The 25,265-nt window shown below is 54.0% G+C and overlaps 1 protein-coding gene across 4 annotated transcripts; it reads right to left on the bottom strand.

The window, feature by feature from the left end:
- Positions 1 to 5,002: 5,002 nt before the first annotated feature.
- On the bottom strand, positions 5,003 to 25,265 carry CCN4 (cellular communication network factor 4; the record flags this gene model as incomplete). 4 transcript variants are annotated; one of them, XM_084229833.1, is made up of 6 exons in its annotated part: positions 5,003 to 5,302; positions 7,236 to 7,426; positions 8,201 to 8,461; positions 15,391 to 15,667; positions 25,038 to 25,090; positions 25,202 to 25,265. In XM_084229833.1, the coding sequence occupies 6 exons, from the start codon at positions 25,263 to 25,265 to the stop codon at positions 5,003 to 5,005; spliced, it is 1,146 nt and encodes a 381-aa protein (XP_084085959.1). The 4 variants fall into 4 exon arrangements, with proteins under 4 accessions (XP_084085959.1, XP_084085960.1, XP_084085961.1 ...); XM_084229834.1 differs by lacking the exon at positions 25,202 to 25,265 and having other exon boundaries at positions 25,020 to 25,088; XM_084229835.1 differs by lacking the exons at positions 8,201 to 8,461; positions 25,202 to 25,265 and having other exon boundaries at positions 25,020 to 25,088.

Raw genomic sequence — 25,265 nt, forward strand, 5'->3', positions numbered from 1 at the left:
TCTCTCGGCTTCCGTTCGTTCTTGGCTTCTGCTGGCGTCCCCGTGACTCCAACCTTATAAACTCAGTCTCTCAGCCCAGGTGGACCCACTGCAGGTGCCGCCATCAGGCATGCGTTCAGGACCACAGGGTTCCCTCATCTATCCTAATGGCAGGAGGGCAGAAAAGCCTGATGCTTTTACCTTACCCTACACCCCAGTTCTCACTACAGCAGATGATCACCAGCTTATGAGGAAACTGAGACTCGCTAACAACAGCGGCATCCAGGGCTTGCTAAGTGTCAAGCTCTATTCTAAAACCTTGCGTGCAATATGTATTTAACCACATCACCGCAAGGCAGACGCTATCCTTGCCACAGCTGAGGAAACAGCCTCAGTGAGGATTGTAGTCAGGAATAAAGACCCACTCAGCTCCCCAAGTCAGAACTTTCCCCTTGGATCATGCCGCCTCCCTCAGCTTCTTGTTCTCCGAACCCTGCTTGGCTCCTGAGCCGGCAGAGAACACTCCCTCCAAGTGTCTGTCCAGCCAGCCAGCCCTGCTCCTCAGTCCTCACCTCAAGGTAGCCAGCCTTGGGGGGGCGGGGAGGGTAGGAAAGCACTGAACAAATGAGTGAGTGAATGATTGATGGAAGGAAAGCTAAAATGTCCACCCTGTATCGACAGGCGGTATCTTCCTGCCCAGACGCAGATGGAGCTCCGTCTCTTGTGATCAGATCTCTAAGTCCCGCTCCAAACATTCAGCTGTTTCTGTCACCAGAGCTAAACTATCTGGAGCTTAATTGCCGCCATCTGCACATTTGCTGAAGGTCCCTGGTGCTCATCACCTCGTAATAACTGAATATACAAAACCCCACCATATCCAGTCAGTCGGCCTGCACATGATTTATTGCTGTGAGGAGGAGAGCTATAAACAGGGAATTTGAGCAATAAAAACCCTTCACGTTGAACAAACAAGTTCCACGCGACGCAAATCATGAGGAAAACGAGGAACATGTAAAATATGACAGATTGCCCGAGTGCTATTTTTCCTTTATTGGGAAATTGCAAGGTATTTCTTTATATGTATTTTGTAGTCACAAAATGGCAGTTGGAATACTTAAATATGAAGGCACAGTTTGAAGAAGGCGTTCCGTGTACAGACACGCACACCGACACACCGCCTGTCCAGTCGTGTGGCTGGACACCGACAAACCTCCTGTCCAGTCAGGCAGGGCCCCAGCCGGCCGGTCACCGTCTCAGCCACTTTGCATCAAGAGAGGCCTTGAATAAGCAGTGACGTCGCTTAGCATACTGGACACGGGTGCCTCCAGCGCATGCATGGGCTGGTGTTGAGGTCACACACAATCACGGCATTGGGATTGACTTTCTTGACCACTCTCTGAGTCACGTTCACAGCTGACATTGCAGCCGTGGTCAGTGAAGCACCTCTTGCCCTTGATTTGGGGGCAGACCAGCTGTGCTTGGCCTCCAGAGAGATGGTCCAGGGGCCAGACACACCTTGGTTCATGATCCGGGTCTGGACTTAGTAGGTGGTGAGAGGTGAGGAAGTGACTAACCCTCTAGAGCTTCAGCTGTATTATCTCTAAAATGAGCAAAAGATGAGAATCCGCCATCTTGGGGGTTACAAGGAGGCTAAATGAGATATGCTGTTAAGGGCCTCGCACAGGCTGAGCGCTCACTCACAGGACGTTTATGATGAGCATGGGTGGTTCAGTGAACTCACCAGGATCTGCAGGAATCCTCTCCCTATCCCAGGCACATCAGGGAGAGTCACTGTAAGCACTAAGGTGAATTTCTTCACTGAAGATTAAGGCGTCTTTGGTGTAATGACCCCACCTGGCCCTGGGGTTACCAGGGACTGGAGACACAGCCACAGACAGGTTCCCTGCCAATGTGAGTCTCCAAGAGGCAGGGTCCAGCCTCTGCTTAGAAGCCTCTCTGTGAGCAAAGAAGAGTGGAATAAACTTTTGGGGGATTTCTCAACTTCTTTGACAATGGAGACAATATGCTTACTCAAAATTGTTGAAGTGATTAATATGATTAAAAATGTAGCAAAACACTTAGCACCAAGCCAGCACTAGCTGGAGGGAGGCTCCACTTTCATGTCTGCAGCGCCTTGGAGCTAGGGAGGCTGTAGGCTAATGCAGTGAGAGCAGCCAGGGCATGTGCGGGCCACAGAGAGACTGCCTTGTTCGTGTCCACACGCCTTCCCTACACAGACCTGGGGCTTTGCCTCTGTGTAGGGTAAGGTAACAAGTATCAGGCTTTTCTGCCCTCTCGCCATTAGGATAGAATTCAGAACCCCGTGGTCCCAAATGCATGCCTGATGGCGGGCACCTGGAGTAGGGTGTGGGCCTATGTAGATGGGATTCACCTGGGCTGAGACTGGGCTTTTAGGGGCAGCATGGTGGGAATGCTAACCGAAGCCGAGAGAAGCAGAACGAGAAGCAGAGGAGAAGCCGAGAGAAGCAGAAGCAGAAGAACTAGAGAACCCAGACAGAGTGAAGTCTTGCTGGGGGCTGGGAAGCCTGCCAGCCTCCCGGCCCCCCATCACCCTTGCCTCCTATATGCCTTGTAAATCCCAATAAAAGCCTGAAAACCCACTGAGGTCTCCAGAACTCTCTCCTCCTTTACCCGGTCTGCTGGATCAGAGAACTTGCTCTGTGGCCCTGTCCTGCCCCTACACTCTGACACCGGCACACGGTAGCTCATTCCTCCAAAGAAATCCTTTCTGGACCATCCCACCACCCCAGGCCATCCATTTCCAGCACAGCCGCCAACTCCCCCCACCAGGCTTCCTGTGAAGCAAAACTCAGTTTCCTAATTTGGAATGCAAGTGCAGTTCGAACCTAGCTCTGGAGTTTCTGCTGAATTTTAAGAGGGGTTGGCTCTTAGCTCAGCAAGGCCCAGAGGGAAATGCATAGATGGCAGGTGTTTGCACTCTAAGGAAATCCAGCATGACCTATATAGACTTTAGGGAAGTCTGGGGTAAATTCTCTTCACACAGATTTCTTTTTACAAAAATAGACATTCTTTAAATGTGTCTTTTCCTACAGCAATGAAACTTTCATTGATAAAAATGATATTGTCACATAACTTTGGGAGAAGAGAGCTTCTGAATTAAATAGGAACACATGCAAATTTCCTTTATTCACCAGCTTATCTGAGCAGCTCAGTATTTTGTTTAGGGGTCCCTCTGCATACCACACAGAATGCCCTCATGGTTTCAATCTGAAGCTTGTGTAAACAAAATCATCTTTTAAATACAGGATGAGAGCTGGTTCTGATTTGAAGAGGAAGATAACATGTAGGGATTGATAGACTTTTGTCTACCCCATAATTTTTTGGGTGCTCAAGTATCTTAAATCACCTGAAAGCCAGATACTCTCTTCTCCTGGGAAAAGGGCTAGAGAGACAGTAATAAGAGTCAAAAATGAGAAATCGCTTATTTCAATATATTTTCCTCGTTGTACATATTTGGAAGCTCTCAAAACAATGGAGAAGTTAGAAAATGAGTTGAATTTGGATTTGATTCCCATCTTCCCAGCTGGGTGATACCGGCCATTTTTCCTGACCTTCCTGAACTCCCACTTCACACTTGTAAGAGCAGAAATCAAAACAGGCCTTTCAACATGATGGAGACATTTTAACTTGCTGGCATGTGCTTAGGCAGTGACTGGCACACAGGAGGCACTAAATTAAATTATAACAGTAAATATTTATACTTTACTAATAAAATAAATAATAGCCTTGTTTCCCTTATTAACAACTGTCTCTTTCTTTTAGCTTCAACTCTTTTTGGCTTTTAGCCCCCATTACATGGACTTCTGTTTCTAAAAAGCTGGTAAACCCCTGTCTTCACACAGGAAACTTGATGGGGTCTGCAGACCCGAGTCTTTGAAACGGGTCACTGTGGCAGACAGACACATGTTCAGGGTCCAGCGAGCCGTGCCACCCCAGGCAGACACAGAGTGAACCCGCTTTCTGGACTGACCCACACCCCGCCTGGACCACCTCTGTCATTTCAGGCAGGTCTGACCTGGAGTTCAGCTGAGTCTCCCAAGCAGCTGGGGAATGTCCCAGGACACCACTGTCCTGGGTCAGAGAGGCCATCCTGGAGGCCCTACTAGCTCCCATGCCCCCACAAGTAGGCAGGGGACCCTGACTGGAGGAAAATTTGGTGCTGGGCTCCGATGGCCCTTCTGAAAATTGGCTGGCCCCGTTCTGACCCTGGAAAGCTGGGTTTTCCTATGAACAAGAATGAGCTTTATCAAATTGCATTTCCAACTGGAACGAAGACCATCTGTACCCTTCCTGGTGTGTGAGTGAAGAGAAACGTAACCTCAACGATGCCCTGGTCAATAGACACAATTTTCCACTGACAATCAGAGCCAAGCAACCGTTCATCCCACTTGGCAAATATCTGGTAACCCAGGGATGCAGAAATCTGGAAGTCAGAGATAGTCTAGTATACTGTGGTCACAACTGTCTGTTCTATCTGAGGTTGTTCCACTGTCCTAAATAGTCTATCTATCTGTGCAATGAACACAAAGTATCTGTGGTTGACATATAAAGAAGGAGTTAGTTTAAAAAAAAAAAGAAATAAAATAAAAAGGGAATCCTTTTAAGAAAAGAAACAAAATAAAATTAAAAGGGAATTGGTAATATTAGATGTCAAGTTGATTCTGCTCCGTGTGACTCGAGCAAGAACCAGCAGGACTTCTGGTAATCTGGACAGGCCAGGTCCACTCGGGGAATTGTCCAGACAGCTCAAGAGAGGCACTTTCTTTGGTGTGTACGTGGGGTGCTTTCAAGTTGGGGACCAGAGTCTGGGCCCAAGCTGCCCCCTTGGGTCCCTGGTGGTCAGAGGCAGTACAGGGCCAAGGGTCTGGATCAGGGCAGTTAGAGGTGGTCGGGAAGTGGGCTGGCCGCGGCTTGACTGTGGGTGTGAGAGGGCGGGAGTCTTTGCAAGCACTGGGCCAGCTCCCTGATCCCGTGGTTTTGCCTAATTGGCAATTTCTGAGAAGTCAGGGTAGGATTCCAAGTCTGCAAAGATGTCGTTGGGGTTCCTGCAGCTCAGGTTGCAGAAGCAAGCGTTAATCCACAGCACCTGGCGGGAGAAGCCAGGCCCGTCGGGACACTGGAAGGAGACGCGGATGGTCTTAGACTTGTAGGGGATGCAGCACCTGTGGTCTGTGCAGACCCCGCAGTACTTGGGCCGGTAGGAGCGTGTGCTGACGCAGCCGGCGAGGGTGAAGTTGACGGGCGCCGCTGGCTGGTACACGGCCAAACACTTCTTCCCTTCCTGCAGGACAGGAGGTGTCAGTCTCAGAGCTTCTCGCTCACCTGGGGGAGTGCTCCACCTCCCTTCCAGAAGGGTTAGCTAGGGAGGACTCATGCAAATACAGGAAGAACCAGCCAGAGGACCTGGGGCAAAGTGAGGCCCACAGACGGTCCAGGTGGTGCCTGAGGCCTGCCATTTCCCTGGTCACCTTCGATTCTGCTCCACAAAGTCCAGCCCTTTGTCAGTCTCACCGGGATGGAGGGTTTCACAGCTCCTTCCCCACGCCCCCAGATAGGTGGTGGCAGAACCAGCCTCAGGACTGGAGGATGCTCGTTACCCTGACCTCCCCCTGGTCTGCCCGCACCGCCCCTGCCTCATCACGCAGCTCGCTCCACTGCACAGCTTTTTTCAAGCATCTGCCTCTGCACTGAGCTGGGCCTCCACTCTTTTTCTCCTGAGACTGGGGCTCTTTCTGGGGCTCTTTCATCCAATTCTGTGCCTGGTGCCTAGAGGGCGCTCGCAACACTCCCTGGGCTAATGGATCTCGGGGTCTACTGTGGACCAGCATCCCACCAGAACTGGGAGTGGAGCAGATGCAGACTCTGGGGGGCCTGACTCTTGGACAATTTGGGGAGTCCTCTTAGGGCACCCTATGATGGAAACAAAATGCAGCAGGGATCACGAGTCACGACCAGCCCTTCCATCTCCCCCCACTGCACGGCGCATGCTCCAGCTCAGGACCTCTGCTCTGGCGTCCCGCTGCGGTGACCTTCCTAGTCATGCCTCAGTGAAGACTTGTCCACGGAGAGACGGATGCGCAGGAAGCAGCAGGAAGGTCAGGGGACGGTGGCAGGGAGGAGAGTCAGAGAGGAAGAAGAGAGAAGGAGGAGGAGGAAGAAGAGAGAAGGAGGGTCCAGCTGAACACATGATGGGGGGGCAGGTGCAGAGGACAGGGGTCATGTCTGATCTCTAAGGAGGACTGTGGGCAGCTGGGCCACCCTCTCCTCAGCATCCCCGAGGAACCATCCGTGGCCCCCAAATGCAATCAGTGCTGAATCCTTACTTGTTTTTATTTTACAGGACACGAGCACCCACGGCCAATCCTAAGGCAGAAGTGAGGGGCCTTGCGGTCCCTGCCAGATCCACTTCTAGCTGAGGACTGGGTCTGAGCCTCGAGGTCCCCACCACCCTTCAGCCTTCATTTTAACTTTCTTTGCCTCTCCGACCTGCAAGAGGAGCTTCGATCAACTCTGTTTCATAGACGAGGGGCCTGGGGCTCAGAGGGGTGAGAACAGTCCCAGCGCCATGTGGTCAGCAGCCGAGGGGCCCTGATACCAGTCCCAAGCCCCATTCATTGGCCCCTATCACCCCGTGTGACTATCATCCCAGGGACAGGGTCTGGGCTGGAGCAGAGGGAGAGCAGCAGGGGTGAGGGGCCCTCAGAGCCATCACAGGGCAGCACCCCTGAGAGTCAGGAGTTTTCTAGGGGGTGACCTTGATTTTTTTTTAAAGATTTATTTATTCTTTCATACAAGAACGGGGTACAGACCAGATGTGCGGGAGGGTGAGAGGATTCACCAGAGACAGAGCGGGGAGCAAAACAGGTAGACTGATGAAATATACTGCTGAGGGGAGCAGCGGGCGAGACAGGAGAGGTCTGCCGCGCCGTGTGGGATTCTCCCTGGCTGGCCGGGATCGAACCCGCACTGCAGAGGCTGCAGACAGCTTCACAGCGTGGCGCTCAACCTGGGAGGTTGAGCCACCAGGGAGGCCCTTGATTCTAATACTACGGCGATCACTGAGTGCAATTCACACGACAACGACCACCAGAGGCACACGTTGTCCCAAACAACTGCTGGGAGGTGGGCCCCTTCACCCCATTTTACCACCGTGTGAGGACGTGCGGGGCCAGGCTTGGAGCCGGGCTGGGCTGCAGGAGCGTCGGGGGACCCACCTTGATGTGCTGGTGGAGCTCCAGGCCGCAGGGCCGCAGGTTGCAGAGGCGGCTCTCCTGCGCAGGCCAGCAGCGGGCGTTGGCGTTGGAGATGCGCGTGGACACCCCCAGGCCGCAGCTGGTGGAGCAGGGGCTCCAGGGGCTGGTGTGGGCCACGCAGTTCCGGTGCCAGGGCTCTGCCACCGCGGCCGCTGCGGGGGGCGGGAGTGGGGGTGAACGTCCTGCCCCCACCCGTGCCCACCGCGCTGAGGGGGGCCCCTGGACCGCAGAAGGAGAGGGGGGAGTCCGACCCCACAGGGCAGGGGGCGGCTCCCCAGCATGTGCCAGGGAAGGGGTGGCCCTGGGCTTCTCCGCCTCTGGGGTCACGAGGGGCAACACGCAGGCTGGAGGGGCCCCCAGTTCGAGACCGGGGAGCTGCGCCCCAGCCCTGTGCAGCAGCCAGCGGGCTGCGTGACCTGAGCCGCTGAGGGGCTGGGGCGTCCACGGGCGCAGCGTCTGCGGGTGCGGGGATCAAGGCTGAAAGGCCCATCCCTGCCCTGCAGGGGGACGTCTGTGCAGAAGGCAAGACGGGGTGAGGGGCCCAGACAGGGTCAGAGCCCAGTCGCAGGTTCTGAGCCCCCCACTGCGGAACGGGTACCCCCCACTAAGCAGGTCGCCGCTCGGCCTGCACCGGCCTACACGGGCTGATGACAGCACGGCCAGGGCTGTAGTAGGAGATGGGGGAGCTGCCCTGGCCCAAAGCACCCAGGCAACGGGAGGACCCATGCTTGGCTGGTCCAACTAGCTGTGGTCCCCACCTCCAGGATGGGGTGTGCCAGGTAGCGGAGAGGGGGGCGCCAAGAGGGCTGGGGATGGAGGCAAATAAATGGCCAGTAAGATGGAGGAGGGAGAGTAAGATGGAGGAGAGAGGAGTAAGATGGAGGAGAGGAGCCCCATAGCAGAGGGCACCCGCCTCCTGCACCCACCGAAGGCGCCCGTGTGCAGCGGCGTTGTCCGGCGCGGCCTCCTGGAGTCGTCGTCACACACCCACTGCTCACAGCAGTGCCCGGGCACGCTCACACGCCGAGGGTGGTGGCACCAGAGGCGCGGGGGGCGCTGGCGGAGGCACCGTGGCGTGCAGCCCACCGCGCCGTCCACGCACGTGCAGTTGTACCTGCAGTTGGGCTGGAAGGACTGGCCGTTGTCATAGCGCACGCCGTCCAGGAGGCAGCCCACGCCGACCACCTCTGGAAACACAGACCTGCTGGCACCCAGCCTGCGGCTGCCGCACCGCGCCCACCCAGGGAGCCCCCCTGTGGGGCAGGGCAGGGCCAGGGCCGGTGGTGGGACTCTAGCCCGGGGCATGCAGGGTGCTACCCCTCAGCTCCCAGTCCCTGAATAGGCCCCAGTGCCAAGGCAGTGGGCTGGGACCCGGGGCTGGCATCCGGCCCTGTCGTCAGCACCGGGCACAAAGCCTGGTGCTGAGAAGCATCTGCTTCTAGGGCCACATTCTGAGCAAGGCAGACTTGTTCAGAGGCTTTGAAAAGTGGAATCTCATTCATTCAGTGTGTTTGTGGGGTGGCCTAGCTTTGGAGGTTCAGTGGGGGTCACAAAAGCTCCAGAGCTTGCCTTCTAGTGGAGGTGGCGGAGGAAAGATGCTGGAGAATGCTGACGGCGGCAAGAGGCCTGGGAAGGTGGGCAGGGGACACGTGCAGCTTGAAACAAGGTGGTAGGCATGAGGGGGAGGGGTGAGCCCCTCAGGAGGGCAGACAGAGGTGGGAGCAGACCTGGACTGTGGCAGGGGTTGCTGGGAAAGGGAGAGAGGAGGAGGAGGCTTTCTTGTAGGTTTAGAAAAAGATGCAAACCTGTAGAGCCTAGTACCATGCCTGGCACACAGTAGGTGCTCAGTCAGTATCTGTTGAATGAATGACATGCATTACGCTTCATAGGAACACTGCTGATGAGTTGAGAATGGCTGAAAGGGGACGAGGGTGGCGTGGGAGGACACCTCCAGCCATCCAGGCAGTGATGCACGTGAGAGGGGCCTCTGCCTGGACCAGGGAGAGAGCAAGTGCCAAGTGGAGAAGCTCCAGGTCGTTTTGCCATAAGCATCTTGGCGGCAGGTGTTTCCCCACTTGCCTGACTGGCCATTGCGCCAGAGGGACATTCAAAAGCACATCGTGAAACATGAAAAATAATCACATAATTAAAAAGACAAAATGTAAAACATTTGAATATGTGAACACCTTTAAATATGTAGATTCATGGCATTTCTTTGTAAAGAACTGATTTTCGTGTGTGGACTGTACCTAAGAAACTGTCTTCCAAGACTTTTTAGTATTTTTTACACTCCTTTGGCATTTTTCGGTGATCAAACTTACTAGAAGGGTGAAATCAGAGTGCAGAATCAGATTGCATGGTACTGGAGTATGAGCAGACATATCACAGAGAGCCCAGGATATACTATACATGATAGAGACATGTCTATATATGCATAGAAGTCTAATAAATAAACATATTGTATTATAATCATGAAAATGATAGCATGTGAGTATGCAGAGTTAGTTTCCCATTCCATGAATGGGTAAATGAAACCAAGTTGACAACAAACTTAAAAGGAATTAAACACTTTAGATGAATAGAAGAGTTGATATGAATCGATAAAGAGAATCAAGGATAGTTAATATGATCAAAGACATTAAATGCCAAAGGGGGTTGATTCAATCATCAATGGAGAAACTGAATTGTCACCAATGAGTTCTTTTCTCTGGTGGTAAGGCGCCTCCCTGACAGCAGTTACGGGCACAGCTGCTTGGCACGAGCATGCTTGTGGCAGAACCACCCTGCAGGGGTTGAAGGGCCCAGTGCTGGTGTGTGGAAGGAAGGGCGCAGGATGCGCTGACGAGTGGGATGTGGAGACCAGGAGTCACAAGGACCCCCGCTTCTAGACCTGAGGAGGGCAGGCCTGGGGGCTGGAGGTCAGGAGTGTCTCACTGCACACCAGGTGCCTGAGCGACAGCCGAGAGGCCGAGGACGGAGGTGGATTTGTGAGCCTGGGGTGCCGGGAGAGCCCGGGGCTGCCAGACTGTCCAGGCCTCCTGCCCAGCGTGCTGTGTTCTGCCTTGAGGACAATGGAAGTGCTGGCAGGGAATCCAGGCCACAAGCTGCCCTGAGGTGGGGTAGTTTGGAATCCACCGTCAGCCATTGTTCTATCTCCTGGGCTGGCCCAGCCGTGGCTACTAATAATTCCTGCATCTCGCAGAGCAAAGGCTTCCTAAGCGTTGCCCCCGATCTTGGGCACCGACTTGCTCTGTGTCTGGCTTTCTTGTGTTGCTGATTCCATCCTGCAAGGAAAGGCTACCCCATTTTCACCTTTGTTTTCCCCATAGAGCAAAACCGAGCTCAGCGAGGCTGAGCCACGTGCCCAAGGTGACCGGCCGGGTGCGGGAGCAGCAGGAAGCAGAGGCTCAGCCTGTGGGATGTTGGTGTGACTCCTGTTTTTCCTGGGCTGTGATTGTGCAGGGAGGAGGCCTGGGAAGGAAAGGCCCTCACACTCACTGGCCATCTGATCTCCTGCCAGCCCCTTCGGATACGTTATCTCGCTCAGCTCTCCCAGAGCCGGGACCGGCAGGGCTTTATTTGTTAGGCAGACAGGAAAGCGCAAGGAGGGCAAGTGATTCGTTAGCTCAAGGTCACCAACCGGTGAATGGTAACTTTGGGATAGACCCAGGGGATCTGACTCGCCAACCCATTTCCTTTCACCAGACACCAGTAAAGGAGGGGAAATCGGGGGAAATAAAAGAACAAAACCAAACAAAACAGAGGAAGCTCTGGGTGAATCATTCATTTTTGGATTCTGAGTCACCCCTGACTGCGCCCTCTTGACTCAGGCTGTGCAGGAACACTCCATACGTGCATGAGGACAAGGCCTGGGTGTGTGTGTGCATGCACCTGCGCACAGGCATTGGAGGGATAGGGAAGGAAGGGTGCAGAACCCACGCCTTCACCCCAGTATGTGGGAACTTAAGACTGAGAAGGCAGTAAAAGTGCCCGCGAGCCCCTAGCCCAGTGGTTCTCACCGCCAGTTGCTCCATCGTACCATGTGAAGCAGTTTTTAAAGTTCTGATGCCCACACCATGCCCCAGAATATGGTGGTGGACCTGGGCCTTGACATTTATTTATTTATTTATTTTTTGCCTTTATAGTTTTTAAATCTCTCCAGTGAATACAATTTGCAGCCAAAATTGAGAACCGCTGCATCTAGAAGTTGCTCAGTGTCCGGAGAACTTTGGGAAGGTGGGGGGACAGGGAGGTGGCGTTGCTGGCCCTGACCTGCCTGTCTGCCACAGGTTAGAGGGAAACCAGGGGATATACGATGCATGCTATGGCTGTGGACGGGCTCAACAGCGAACTCCTGCACCCCCTCTCCAGTCCCCCTCTTACCATCTATCTCATCTCAGATTTGCGAATCCAGGTATGTCCTGGTGAGCTTCATTCCTAATGAAGGACTTCTAAAGCCTCCTAACAACTGGTCCTTCACTCCCTTCACTCACACCCCTGATGGGCTGTTAGCTGCTTGGAGGCAGAGACAGTGGATCATGCGTTGTCATAACCCCATTGCTGTATTATCACTCACCTAAGTTCACTATGTGAATGAGCCAATGGGTGGGTCATTGCATCGATGGACAGAGTGGGTGGGTGGGTGGGAGGATGGATGGATGGATGGATGGATGGATGGATGGTGGGTAGATGGATGTGAGGTGGGGTGAACTCTAGTTTTCACTGGGCTCCTACTAGGCATTCAATATCCCAACCACCCAAAGACTTAAATATCATTTGTTACATTTTCCTTGATGAGGAAACTGATACTTAAGAAGTAAGTAGCCTGTCTAAAGTCACAGTCCTAGTTAGTTATGGTGTCCCATGCTTGACTTGGGTGGTCTGTCTCTCAAGACCTGGGGAAGTTTGCTTCTTTCTGACTCTTCACACTGAGTTGTCTGAGCCTGGGACTAGATGGCACTGCCCCTCCTTGTGATGACCATAGGCAGGACTAAGATAGCCTCTACGGGGTAAAGTTAAAACAAAGCAAATTCAACAGTCATGGAGAGTGGTGAATCACATTTGAAACTTTCATGTGTTCCTTTGTTTATTCTCAACAGCCCTGTGAAGTTGGTTTTATCAGGCTCCTTAAGTGATGTGCCCAAGGTCACGTAGCCTGCAAATGGCAGAGCCAGGATTCAAAACCCAAATCTGCTTGCCTGTAAATTTCACGATCTTTTTGCAGACCACACTGCCCTGGGGCCTGACCCCGCTGCATTAAATGCAGATTAGTGTTTGTACACCCAAAATAGCCAAGGAGTCTAAATCAGAGGTCATTCTCTACCCACAGATATATTTCATTTGGCCAAAGAAATGTTTTAAAAAAATTTTTGGAGCATGTCATCAAACATTTACAAATCAGGCACAAATCTGGATTGTCTTGACAGAGCACACTGGGGGGACCAAGTTCACTCTCCTGCTTAGTGGCAGTGGCTGGGACCCAAGAGAGGTGACCCCTGCTAGCCAGAGCTTGTAGCTTGCCACAGTCCCACCATCCTCTTGAGTTATAGATGCCAGTATTGAAACCGCTCGTTTTTATTGCCTGCCTTGCCCTGACCTACTTCCATGCACATCAGCAAGGGCAGAATTAGCCTGTCCTGGGAACTACCCATTGGCTAAGTTGGCCGTTTGCTAAAATATTGTCTATTTAGAGGAACTCTTCCTGCTCTTTCCCCTCTGGCCCTGAGTGCCTCCCCTCGATCTCTCAGACCCTGGGCTGTCTTCTTTCTTGCACTCTGGTCTCGTGAACTCAGATGCCATGGCAGCAATTCTGGGTGGTTCAGTAGAACCCTAGTGAATAGTGTATGTGTGTTCGCATATGCCATGACTGAGTGTGGTTTGTGTGACTGACTGTGTGTGTGTGTGTGTGTGTGTGTGTGTATTGGGGGTAAATGATTGCATGAATTAAAATCTACCTGGACAAAAAGAATTTACTGTGTAACTAAGTTTGAAAAGAAAAGACTTCTTATGATAACTCCCTTTTTTGAATTTGACAATGGACACAAACATGTAAAACCTCTGAGAATACTTGTTTAACTATTCAGTCCAGTGTCTGCAAACCTATATGACCAGGGGATGCCTGGCAAGTGAAATACCAATTAAAATCTCCTGCAGACCGAGTTTTCTTTCCAAATAAAAGGAAAGGAAATACTCGAGACTCGTGATGAGAGGGAGTAAGAGGCTGCAGTGAGTGAAGGCAGGACTTGATGTATAAAGAGATGAGGGTGATGGGAGGGTGGTCTTCCAGGCCCCTGGTGGGGAAGGCAGGCAGGATGGTTCCAGGCTCTGCGTGATCTCTGGGTCCACGAGAGAATGTCTATATAAGCATGGTGCCTGGCACAGGGTAAGATGTCAATAAAGCTTTAGCAATTAGTCTAATTGCGGTGAATGCAATTACCTCCTTAATGACCTAAAGAACAGCTGTAAAGGGCAAGGAAATGAGACGGTGTCATATAACTAGCGGTGGTTCTAATGCAGGCAGATGCAGCCACGTCTCCTTGCTGGGTGTGGAGAGAGAGTCCATGGATGACTCTATGTATTAGTAAGCCCTCTCATATCACAGCATGCATGAGACTCACTGGGAAGCTTGTTCAAGCTGTAATTCCCATCTCCACTTCCAAAGACTCTGACTCCATCACCCTGGGGTGGGGCTCTGGAAAAGCATGTTTTGCCAACACATCTTAAGATTCTGTGCAGGTGATGTGGTAAGCTCTCTTTGAACGCACTGTTTTGTGGAGGTAATAATGAGTCTCAATAAAAAGAACAAAGTGGAATGAGTGGATTATAAAGGGTGGTTACTTGGAAAGCTGGACAGATGAGTTGGTATGAAAGTTGAAGTATGAACCAATGATAAAAGAGCAGAAAGCCCCCATAAAACAACCGGGAGGTACAGAAAGGATGATCTAACTTAGCATTATGTGTATAACCCACATGAGAAATTTTCTCAGGAAACAGAATGGGTTAGCAGGGGATGAGAGACTACACTGTGTGTGATTATATAATGGGATATATGGAGTCATGGTTACAGGGAAGATTTGATTCAACACAAAGAGAAGGAGGAAGTCCTCGAGTTAACCAGGCTTTGTGTAACTTTTTAGAAGTTAGGCTAGTGGGCTGAGATGTCTAGTTACCTCTCGGCACCATGCTGGGTCATGTGTCTTAGATAAAAGCTTAGATGATTCACACTAAGTGAATATCAATCCAGAGAGAAACAGATCAGAAATCCCCAGAAAAGTGGTCTCTAGGAACAAAAAAGAGAAAACAACAAACAACAGCCCCCTTCCCAACACTGGGCTATTATGAAGATGAAGAGCAAAGAAAAAACAAAGGCAATTAAAAACCCCAGGAAAAGCAAAGACTTCATAAGGATGGAAATTCAAGCAAGTATGCTGTCTCATGCTGCAAACAATATTTACATAGTTGTGATATTGTAACTACTGAATTATTGTATAACCAAAAAGTATGACAGCAATATTGGAAGAGAGGGAAGATGACAGGTAGTATTGAGGAGCTAAATCAACTATAATATAAGATCATTAATAGATTGTCCAAAATTGATATTTCAAGTCAATCAAGATTTAACAGAAGGCATGTATTATATAGTGGTGACCACCAGAAGAAAGGACTGGAAAGTTAAAAGTAACTAGTAGCTGGGAAAATGTGGTTGGATGGTAGGAAGCGATGAGTGCAGTCTGCTAGGTTTTATTCTCTCAATGCTGCTGATGTATTTGAAGCCATATTATTTGAATTTACAATAATACTAAAGTATCCAGCGCTCTACAGGTGGCCCTGAGAGACCATGGGCATCAGCAAATAAGGAAACTAGGCAGGAGGCATCGCTGGTGACTCCTTTTCCACTGGGGTCAGCCATACATGCACCTCTAAGGGCTGAGAAGAGAGCAAGAAGCCAGTTTTGGAGGCAAGGGGAATGAAGGCACTGCTACCGCCTCAAGCATGGCCCAGCCCTTTAATCACAGACTGGATACAGGATCCTGGCCACAGGGAGGGCAGTGCGGGGGGGCCCTGGCGCTTGCTGGGGGTGCTGGGGTAACTGGAAGGTAGGGAGGGTCTCACTTACGTGCACACACTCCTATTGCGTACCTCGGGCGGTCCCCACTGTAGTCACAGTAGAGGCCCCGGTGGGGGTCACAGATGGCGGCCTCCGTGCAGTTGTCCCCGAGCTGCTGAGCACACATCTTACAGCACTCACAGCCATCGGTGATGAGGCTGACCCCCAGTGGGCAGCGGGGCGGTGACGGTGGGCACTCACAGGGCCACTTGCAGAACTGGGGGCGTGAGGTGTCCTCCAAAGGTGCTGGGGTGAAGGCCATGGATGTAGCAGCTGGGGAGAGGTCCTATGGGGGAATGACAGAGATAAAGGGGGGCTGCAAGGAAGGCAGGAGATTCAAAGCCCAAGGGGCTTACAATCACCTCCCACTCTTCAGAGTGTTCAAAAGAAAAATACCGATGGTCTCCCTCATAGCAGGAATTTAGAAAACCTAAATAAGGGACCAGGAAAAAGACTAATTACAATAATGTAAAAATCAAAATCAACAAGCAACTATAAAACAAAGACACACTAGGGAGGGAGGAGAGATTAGGGTCAAAATAAGAGGGCTGGGAATTGTACGGGGAAGATAACCAAGATGAAAATGCAACCATTATGCAAAATGAAAAATGATGTAAAATATATAAAATAAAATAAAATAAATTAAAAAACAGCTTTGCATAACATTTTATTTTCCTACCATGCTTTGCATGGCCAGATGTCGCCTTTCTTCTCAAAACCAGTAGAACCAAAGAGCCTGGAGCTCAACATCAATTGTCTGAATCTAATCGAGTGGAGACTCTTCATGTGGTTCCCTGTGGCTGAAATGCTCTTCCCACCTCCCTTCATCTGGCACCTGCTCTCAGGCTGCAGCTTAAATACCCACCACTGAAGAGACCCCCCTGGGCCTGGGGATTCCTGACACCTCCTGGCAGACACTCTACTCTGCACGTTAGTAATTAGCTGCATGCCTGTGAGTTCTGCAGGGTTACACCTGTGAGCTCCATGGGGAGCAGCGTCGGGTTGGTCCCCACAAAGAGTCTGACCCACAGAAGCACATAGGAGGAAGGCCTGGGCCTTGTTTCTCCAGATGTCACTGAACCTCTCCCTCCTTTCTGCCCTGTCCTTTCTGCTTTGGGGACAGACAGGTAGCTTCTCTGCTGGACCAGAGACAGAGACCCAGGATGGCAGAGAATCATGCTCGTATCTTTTCATTTTCTCGGCTGATGTGGTTTGGGGAAGCCTTGCTGGTAGGAACAAAGAGCGCTGAGGGTGGGCAGAGCTGGTCCCGGTCCACCCAGGAGCCATTAGTTTGCCTCCCCTCATTTGCTTTTCCTCAAAGACACAACACAACAAAACCTCAAACCCTCAAACCAATGATACCAAGCTACCAGTCCCTTTCCAACACATGCACCCTTTTTTCTGACTCCATGGAGACTCCGTGTCTATGACCCTAAAAGACTCAGAGCTTCATGAGAATTCACAGATCATCTCTGACCAATCCCCAAGCCATCAGGACTCGCTCTTGGTAAAGGAAATAGAAAAGCCCTCTCCTCCAGGAAGACTTCCATGCTTTCCCCAGACCATGTTAGAGAGGCCATCCCCCCTACTGGAATGTGAACTGGTAAAGGGCAATGTCTGTCCCTGACTTCTCTGTGCACTTGAGACACCACTTTGTGGGGCTGCCTGGTGGCAGGGATGTGGGATTCCCCATCACAATGGGTCTGTGACATCACTTGATATTTAGAAACCCTCCCTTGATCCTGGAATGTGTCCTCCCAGCTCTGGTTGAGGTTGAGGGCCGAGAGAGGAACAGGGAACTGAGAAGTAGGGGCTTTCTCTGTGCCCTTGGAAAACTTCCTAAGCTTTCTGGGCCTTGACTTCCCCATCTGTGCTACAGTGACGTATTGTCCCTTTCCGGGAGCGGCTGGGGGTTTAGGGGCACAATGCACGTAGAAGCCTGGCTTTCCTCTCCTTCCCCTCCCCAGCCCAGCTGGGCAGTGAGCTGAGCTTTACGGGCTGTGATCTGGTGGGTCCCCTTCTTCATAAGGTCTCTGTCCACCCTGCTGTCTCCAACCAGTTTAAAGCTGCCCAGAAGGAAGCCTCCCTTCCTAGTACCTGCAGGCCCCCCAGGCTGCGGCTCAGCAGGGACGTCCCCGGGACTGGGCAGCAGGGCGTGGAGGTCCGCGGAGCTGAGCCCTTGCTGTTGGCGCCATCTAGTGGTGGGACATTTCCCAGCCCACAGTCCAGGGGAGAAGGTCCTTGACCAGAACTGCACCCTGGGGAAGACCTGGGCCCGCGGGGTCTGAGGACTGCGGGGCTTGGCGCTTGACCCTCTGACTCCTGGCTGCCTTATCCAACACAGACAATCCGGGGCGGGGGGTGACAGAGGCTATCAGTAAGTCCGAACCCCTCCTGGGAACCAGTCTCTGGAATGCCCACCTGCAGCAGGTGGCTGCTTGGTTCCTGGCCTTAGGGTGGACAGCTTGGAGGGGGATGCAGATGGAGTCACACATTCCACACACTGCAGGGAAGGTGCGAAGGGAACACTGTGCCAGGCCCTGCGGGAGGAAGGGCACCCAGCCCCAGCCCCTGCCCTCACTAGCCATCCCCCATAGGCCAGAGGACTCTGACGTGGCAGTTGTGATCCACGGAGGCCGCTGCTGACAGAAGGCACCTGCCTTTTGTCCATCCTTCATTCCTCCACCCTCTGGCCACGATGCACCCAGTCCTCCAGGCAGCTCTGCTTCCAGCCAGGCCCAGTCCTCAGTGCTGACCTGCAGCAGAGACACGGAGGGAAGAAGCAGGGACCTGCCTGGGGGTCTGCAGGGATCCCCAGGGCTTCTGGGGAGGAGGTGTGGGGAGCAACTGTGAAGACCGGCACTGTGAGCATGGTAAGTAGAGTCGTAGCGGCCGCCAGGCACCCATTTCATGGCTGGCTCCCCGTCAGCCTTGGCCGACAGCCTGTGTCTGGGAGAAGGAGGGGTGGTGGAGGCGACCCCCCTTTGTGATGTGGCCCCTGTGCCACAGCCTGAGCTGCTCCTTTCTTCCTGCTCAGCTCGCGCAGCCATACCCCACCTCTCCCCACAGCCCCCAGTGACCCCTAACAGCCGGCTGTCATCGGAGGCCCTCCCACTGTGGTCACCAAACTTCACTACATGCTAACACTACCCAGAAGCTTTAATAAACGTCGATGCTGGCCACTGTCCCCAGACTTCCTGACATAAGTGGCCTGGGATTTTTCCAGAACTTCTGAGGCAGCAAAGGTTATAGACCACTGACCTATGGATCTTGTTAAAAGATGAAAAGGCACTCTCTGTATATTTGGCTCCAGTCCTTCTAGCTGAGCCGCTCCTGGAGCTTTTTCCCTGTCCCACCTCCTTGGTGCCCAGCACTGGGCTGCCACGCCCTGGCCAAGCTCTCCGTGGGCCGGGGGAATGGTCCCCAGCCTGGCTCTCCTGCTTTGGGGAGGTTGTACCTACATTCTCCACCGGGGGGCAGGGTTGAGACAGAAATGGCCTGAGGCAGCAGGGAAGGCTTAAGAAAGGGATGTCCTGGAAGCACTTTCTGCTCATTTCTTTGCTGAAAAGGGAGGCCGTGTGGATAGGGAGAGTGGGAGGATATGGCCAGAGCTTGGGCCCAGCGCTGCGGAGGCATATGGTCCGGCCCACACTCAGTGATGCTCTGTTCTCACATCTGGTGCAACAGACTGTCAGCCACGTATGAGCAGGTGGACACGATTTTCTGAGGGCCTCCTAGGAGCGTACCCCTAGGGACCTATTCCCCAGCCCCAGTGAGAACGCCCTCAGTTCCTAGCTCTCACCCTGAAGTCTGGCCCAGGGTTTAGAGGAGCCAGCTCTGCTCAGAGCTCAGCTCCCATGGCAGATCTCCAGGGACACGGAGACTCCAGCGGACCCCAGAGTGGCCAGGCTGTGAGTTGAAGGACGTGGAAGATTGGGGGAATTTCCTGCTAATCGGCTCTTAGAGAAAGTAGAAAGCGCAGGAAGCTGGGCTGCTCAGCTGGAAAAGCTGAGCCACTTGTGTTCGTGTGTTTAGACATAAAGCACCTGCTAAGAGCCAGGCACTAAGTTCAGGGGACACCCAGGCTTCTGAGAAGACAGGGGCTGAAAGGACTGTTGGGTCATGGATGAGGCTCGCAAACCGCAGCCCACGGGCCACATCTATCCACGGAATTTTCACAGGGGCTCAGGATGCTCTTTCCATTTTTAAAAGTTTGTGAAAAAGAGAGAGAGAGAGAAAAAACCGGATATTCCACGCAGTCCTTAAAGTCCACAAGGCCTGAAATATTTACCCTGGAGCGTTTATGGAAAGTAAATATTTGCTAACTTCTATGATGGAGCGGGGCAGCCAAATGAGCTTCGGAGAGTGCATCTCAGGCGCAGGCAGTGGCCAGCCCTGCAGATAAGCACACTTAAAACAAGCTCATCTTTGTGGGCTCATGTTCACATTCCCACAGGGTAGAGGTGATTGGCATTTGCCCGGGGGCACTCTCAAGGGGCAGAGTTGGGATTTGAACCCTCCAGTGTCTTCAGGCACTATCCTGAGGGTGTCTCAGCAGAATCTAGGGGAGGGTGGGGGGGGGGAAAGTGAGAAGAAAGAGGCAGGAGCAGGGAGTGCTTCCTGGAGGAGGAGGCATTTATACTGTATCTTAAAAAATGAATGAGGAGAACTAGAAGAAGAGCAGAGACAGTATCCTGGCCGAGTCAGCACGCACAGGTGTGGCAGGGGGCTGGAATGGCCAGTGGCCAGTTTTGCCTGGGCTTAGGGTTCAAGGACATGGTCATAGCAGGCCAGGGCTCATGGCCAGAGGATTTGGGAGTCACCTTGAATGGAGGAAGCATGACTAGAGGGACTTCCCAGAGCATGGCCCCCCTTTTCGGGCACAATGGCCAATGACACCCTTTCTAGAGCGGCAGCAGTGAGAGCCCCCTGCAAGAATGATGGCAGCTGAGCCCGCGCCGGGAAGGGTGGGCCACCCAGGGGATGCCGGAGCAGGGCCCGGGGCCTCAGGTGCCAAGGGCCAGTCCAGCCGCCGCCATGTCAAGACTGAAAGTGAGCACTGGTGGGGGTGGGGGGTGGGGCCAAGAAGCCTAAGTCAAGGTGATGAGCCGCCTGCGCTGGTCCCAGCTGTCCCGAAACCTGCTGTCCTGCCCAAGGACAGCCCCTGCCCTCTCAGGATACCCCTCCCCTGGATACCCCTCTCCCGGCCCCCAGCCAGCCCTGGGCAGGCTCCAGGGAGCTCCAGGCTCAGCAGGACCCCGGGGGCCTCTCTCCTGGGGCCTGGGATCACATCTCCGCCCCCTCCCTGCCCCCGCCTCCCCCCCAGAGCTTAGCAGAGCCAAGTCTGGACTTGTCTCCAGATAGGGGCCTGGGGTGGGTGGCGTGGATTTTATCACATCCCCTGGAATGTCCATTATTCATGTTCTGAGAGGCCCAGTTCCTTCTCCGATGATTCTGTCTCCCTCTCCCCCTCTCTTCTTTCAGGGAGCAGAGGAGGCGGGGGAGGGGTGGAGAGCTGCTGCCCACAGCAGGTCAGGGCTGGACGGCAGAGGAATGTCTGTGTAACTCAGTGGTGTTTGAGCCTAAATGCACGTAAGACTCCGTCACGCGCAGGTGCCTGGGGTCTCCCCAGGAACTGGAGTTCAGGGACCCGGAGTTGCTATTTTTTCCCCACAGTCCCCTGAACTCCCCTCCCAGAAGCCCCTGCACGCTCCGCTCTGCTAGTGTAAAAGTCTGTCCCCAACACATGAACCACGCGTTTAAGGCCAGGTGGACCCTTTATCCCACAGCTCTAGAAACAGGAAGGGCAGGGCACAGAGCCCGGCTGCAGCATCCACAGGACAAGTAGGCAGATGGGCCACGAAACCCCTCGGGTCAAGGGAGCCCGGCTCTGGGTTGTAGGATGCAAGTCTCCTCTGCAAGCATCATCAGCACCATCCCCATGATCACCATGATCACCTCCTTCATGGTCACCTCCGTCATCACCTCCATCATCATCATCACCATGTTTCTCTCTCCTCCAGGATAATCCAGGAGTGCTCACAACCTCCCGAGTGTGCTGGGAAGGCCGGCAGGACGTGGAAACCCTGGGCTCTTCAGAAGATGCCCCCAGAGTTGAGCCCAGCACAGCCCTCCAATTGTCCATCCTCTGGTGCTGAGACCAGGATCTTTGTCACCCCTCACACCAGCTCAGCCTGGCACCAGCCTGCAGTCTGTGCTCCCCAGGGGAGCCGGGAATCCCCTCCCTGTGCTCTTGGAACAATGGGAATTAGCCCCATGTCCCCAGGGTCTCCTCGCTCCACTTATCTCCATTTCACTCTTCTACTATTTCACATTTCTACTATTATGCCTTTTTGCAGAGGAACAAACTGGCTCAGAAAGGCTGGTTTACTTACCCGAGGGTGCACAGCTCATCATGGAGGAGCTGGGATTAGAATCCTCAATATTCCCCCCCCACACACACACATTACAATCCCTCCACGTACATGTGTGTCTTCCCAGGTCGACACTATGCAGAAATACATAATGTGAACCATATTTATATTTTTAAATTTTTCAGCGGCCACCTTAAAAAGTAATAAAAATCAAGTGAAATTTATTTGAGTAACATATTTCATTTAACCCAATATGTTAAAAATGTCATCTCCACCTGGAGTCAAAAGAAAAGCTCATAATGAGAATTCTACATTCTTGTACTCTGGAAATGCGGTGTGTGTTTTACGCTTAGAGCACATCTCATTTGGGGTACCCGCATTTCAGGGCTCAGCAGCCTCATGTGACCAGCGGCTGATGAACAGACACGCAGGCGTGGCCCCTGGGGATTCTGGCCGCCCCCAGTGTGGCTTTCAAGTGGGTTGGTTATGCCGAGTGTTTAGGACACTGCCCGACTCGCATCGTTCCGCACTGGGTCCGAGGAGCAGGGGGTGACTTGCGTTCCCCGTGCACCCTCGGGCACTTACACACCACGGGCGTTCCACACTCAGGACAACCAGCATCTCAGACTCGCACTCACACCTGTGCACACGCCCCTCAGAGGAATGTGGGGCTCACCTGTGCACACCTAGTGCTTGCCCGGGAGTTAATGAGCGCAGCCTTGGCTTAGCCAGACAGACCCTGAGGCTCCCCTCCAAGCGCCCCACATTTCCTGCTCAGCGGCGGGAGCCTGGTGGGCTTAGGTGGCCGATCCATTAACAGGCAAGGGAAGCTGGGGCCCTGAAGCTGGCAACATCAGCGGCAGAGCCTGCATCCCGCCTGTGTCTCCTGGCATCCCCCTGTCACCCCTCACTCCCACGTTTTCCCTCCTCACTGGCCTGTATGCTTTGAGGGGAGGGCGCTTCTCATTTCTGCACTAGTGTGTGTGCCAGGGAGGCGGAGAGCAGGCTCTAGATTCAAAATCAACTCCACAGATGACCACAAGCTGTGTGGCCTTGGGCAAATGACTTACCCTCTCAGAGCTGGCGTTTTGCATCCACAAAGAGGGATAATTACCTCCATTCCATCGTGCTGGTGAGAGTGGCAGGAGGTGGCTAATAAGTGCTCATGAGCGCCTGTTGGAGAGGGAGGGCCATTTCCACCTTCACAGGCGCCGCCTTTGGCAGTTATCAAAAGGCAGCCCCTTCGCGTAGCCCATAGTAGGTGCTCAGCACAGAGAGAGGAACAAAGGGCCAGAGAGGCCAGGCACGTCTGCACCCTCATCGCCTATTAAACCCCAGCCATGCTCGCCTCCGCGGCCCAGCGGCTCCTGGCTTTCTCCCTTCCTGACTTGGCATCTTCCTCCCTCAATTACGGGCCCTTCCGCTCACGCTCGCACATCTGCTGGGTGAGTTCTCCCTCGCTCGCTGCTTCTGAGACGCTTTTCTTGGCAACCTTTTCTTCCATATGAGCATCTATGATCATTTTTTCCACTGAAGCCCCGCTGGGACCCCGCCTGGACTTGCTTTCGCTTTACATGTTAGTTTGGGGAGGGTGCCGCGTCGGGCTTTGGCATCCAGCGAAGCGCTGCTACCATGTGTCTGAGGCCTCATGGGGTGTCGGGGTGCCCTGAGAGTGCCTGCATTAGAGGTAATTATGGGCTGGGAAGTGTTGGGGCCCCAAAGATGGCCCCCAGGCTGGGGTCCTCAGAGGGACAGACCCCCCCACCTGCCCCATCCATCCCACCATCCGGGTCTGTCTGGACCCTCAGCCCCAGGCATCCGGGCCCCTTGGCCAAGCCTGGTTCTTTCCCCTGCTCTGCCAGCACCGCTGTTCTGGGGAGGAAACAGGGCCCGACTACTTGGACCCCGCCCAGGCCTCTCTCCTCCTCCCGCTCAGACCTCACTCCCCAGCCCTCTCTCACCTCGTCCCCATCCAGTCCCTTGCTCCCAGCACAGCCGCCTGTAAGGGCTGATTTGGCTCCGGGGGCTGGTTTGGCTCCTGGGGATGCTGGGTTTGGTGTAAACTTGGAAAGTCTCTCGAAGAGCAGGATTTGGCCGCTTGTTACCTTGGGGTCCTGAGCAAGTCCCTCGCTTGTTCTGAGTCTCTATTTCCTTCCCTGATCAACTGGAATTGACACCTCGTTTTGTGGGGTGGCCAGGGCCATGCGAGTATGGAGACCCCAAGCAGGCATCGAGGCTCCCGCTGGGAATACCCTGCCCAGCCCGCAGCTGGCGCCGGCTCTCAGCCTCAGGTCTGGCTGAAGCAGGACTGGAATTTTTGAGCCCAAGCCTCAGTGTCCTCACGCACCAGTGGGGCACACAGACGCTGAAGGAGCTGTGGGGGTGATCGGGTCACGAAGCCACCCGGCCAGGTTCCCTCTGTCTTGCCTTCCTTCTGGCCGAGGCTCTGGCCTGGGCCGGGGCACCTCGCCGGCTGCCCCTGGCTCTCGCCGCCCCAGCCCCTGCCCACCCAGCGCCTGCCTCCTCGCAGCTCCGGGGGCTGACTTTGCTGCCACGTGTCTCCACCCCAGGGTCTGTGGAGGTGCAGCCTCTGCCCACCCCCTGGCTGTGCCTGGGATGGGGTGGGAAAGAGAGAAGGCCCAGGGCCCCCGGGAAGCAGCAGGCTTCCCAAGCTGGATCTCAACACGCGCGGCAGGAGCCGGAGAGGCCCGTGCAAGCCCGCAGCGGCGGCAGCTGGACGAGCCTCTCCCCACGCGCTGCTCAGGAGGTGCTTCTGCTGGAAGCTGGCATTTTCCCGGCCAACTTTTCTTGGCCTTCTCCATCTCCGTCCGGGTAGGATCTCCAGCACTTGGAGACTCATTTTCCAAGCTCAAGGACTCTAGAAGTATCCTAAACATGTTCTCACTTTATGCAGCTCAGAGAGGGTGAGCGACGGACCCGCAGCCACACAGCCAGTCTGGGCAGAGCTGGGTCGGGAGTCCAGGCCCCCTGACCTACTTCTGCCTCCTGCCCCTTCCTGCTGCGCTCAGGTGGGGGAGCATCCAGGTGGGGAAATGGGTTTCCCCAGGTGCTGCCCCTGGCTCCTCACCCTGCCAGGATCAGCCCCGTGCCTGACCCTCAGCCTCACCCTTGCCCCTGAGTGGGCACCTCCCTTCCTGCCCCCATTTCAGCCCTCACCCTGCCCCCGCCCACCCCCCAGGCAGCAGGACCCAGTGAGAAGGAAACCCGGTTCCTCTCCTCTCCGCGCCCTGAGGGCAGACTCACCATGGCCGGGACACCGCCTGTGGCTGCTGCTGTCACAGCTGCCAGCATCCAGGGCAGGAACCACCTCATGCCTGGAAGTTAGTGGCAAAGCATCCACCGCGCAGCCCAGAGGAGCCGGACACCTCGCGGGGAGCTGGGTCCAGTCTGGCTTGCCCATCAGGAGCACCAGCTATGCCTCTTCCAGCAGCCCTTGGGGGGGTTTATGAAAGCGAGAGCTGACGTCAGGGGCAAGGACAAACCCTGCAT

This window comes from Talpa europaea (genome assembly GCF_964194135.1).
Source record: "Talpa europaea genome assembly, chromosome: 3".
In the NCBI taxonomy this organism is placed as follows: Eukaryota; Metazoa; Chordata; class Mammalia; order Eulipotyphla; family Talpidae; genus Talpa; species Talpa europaea.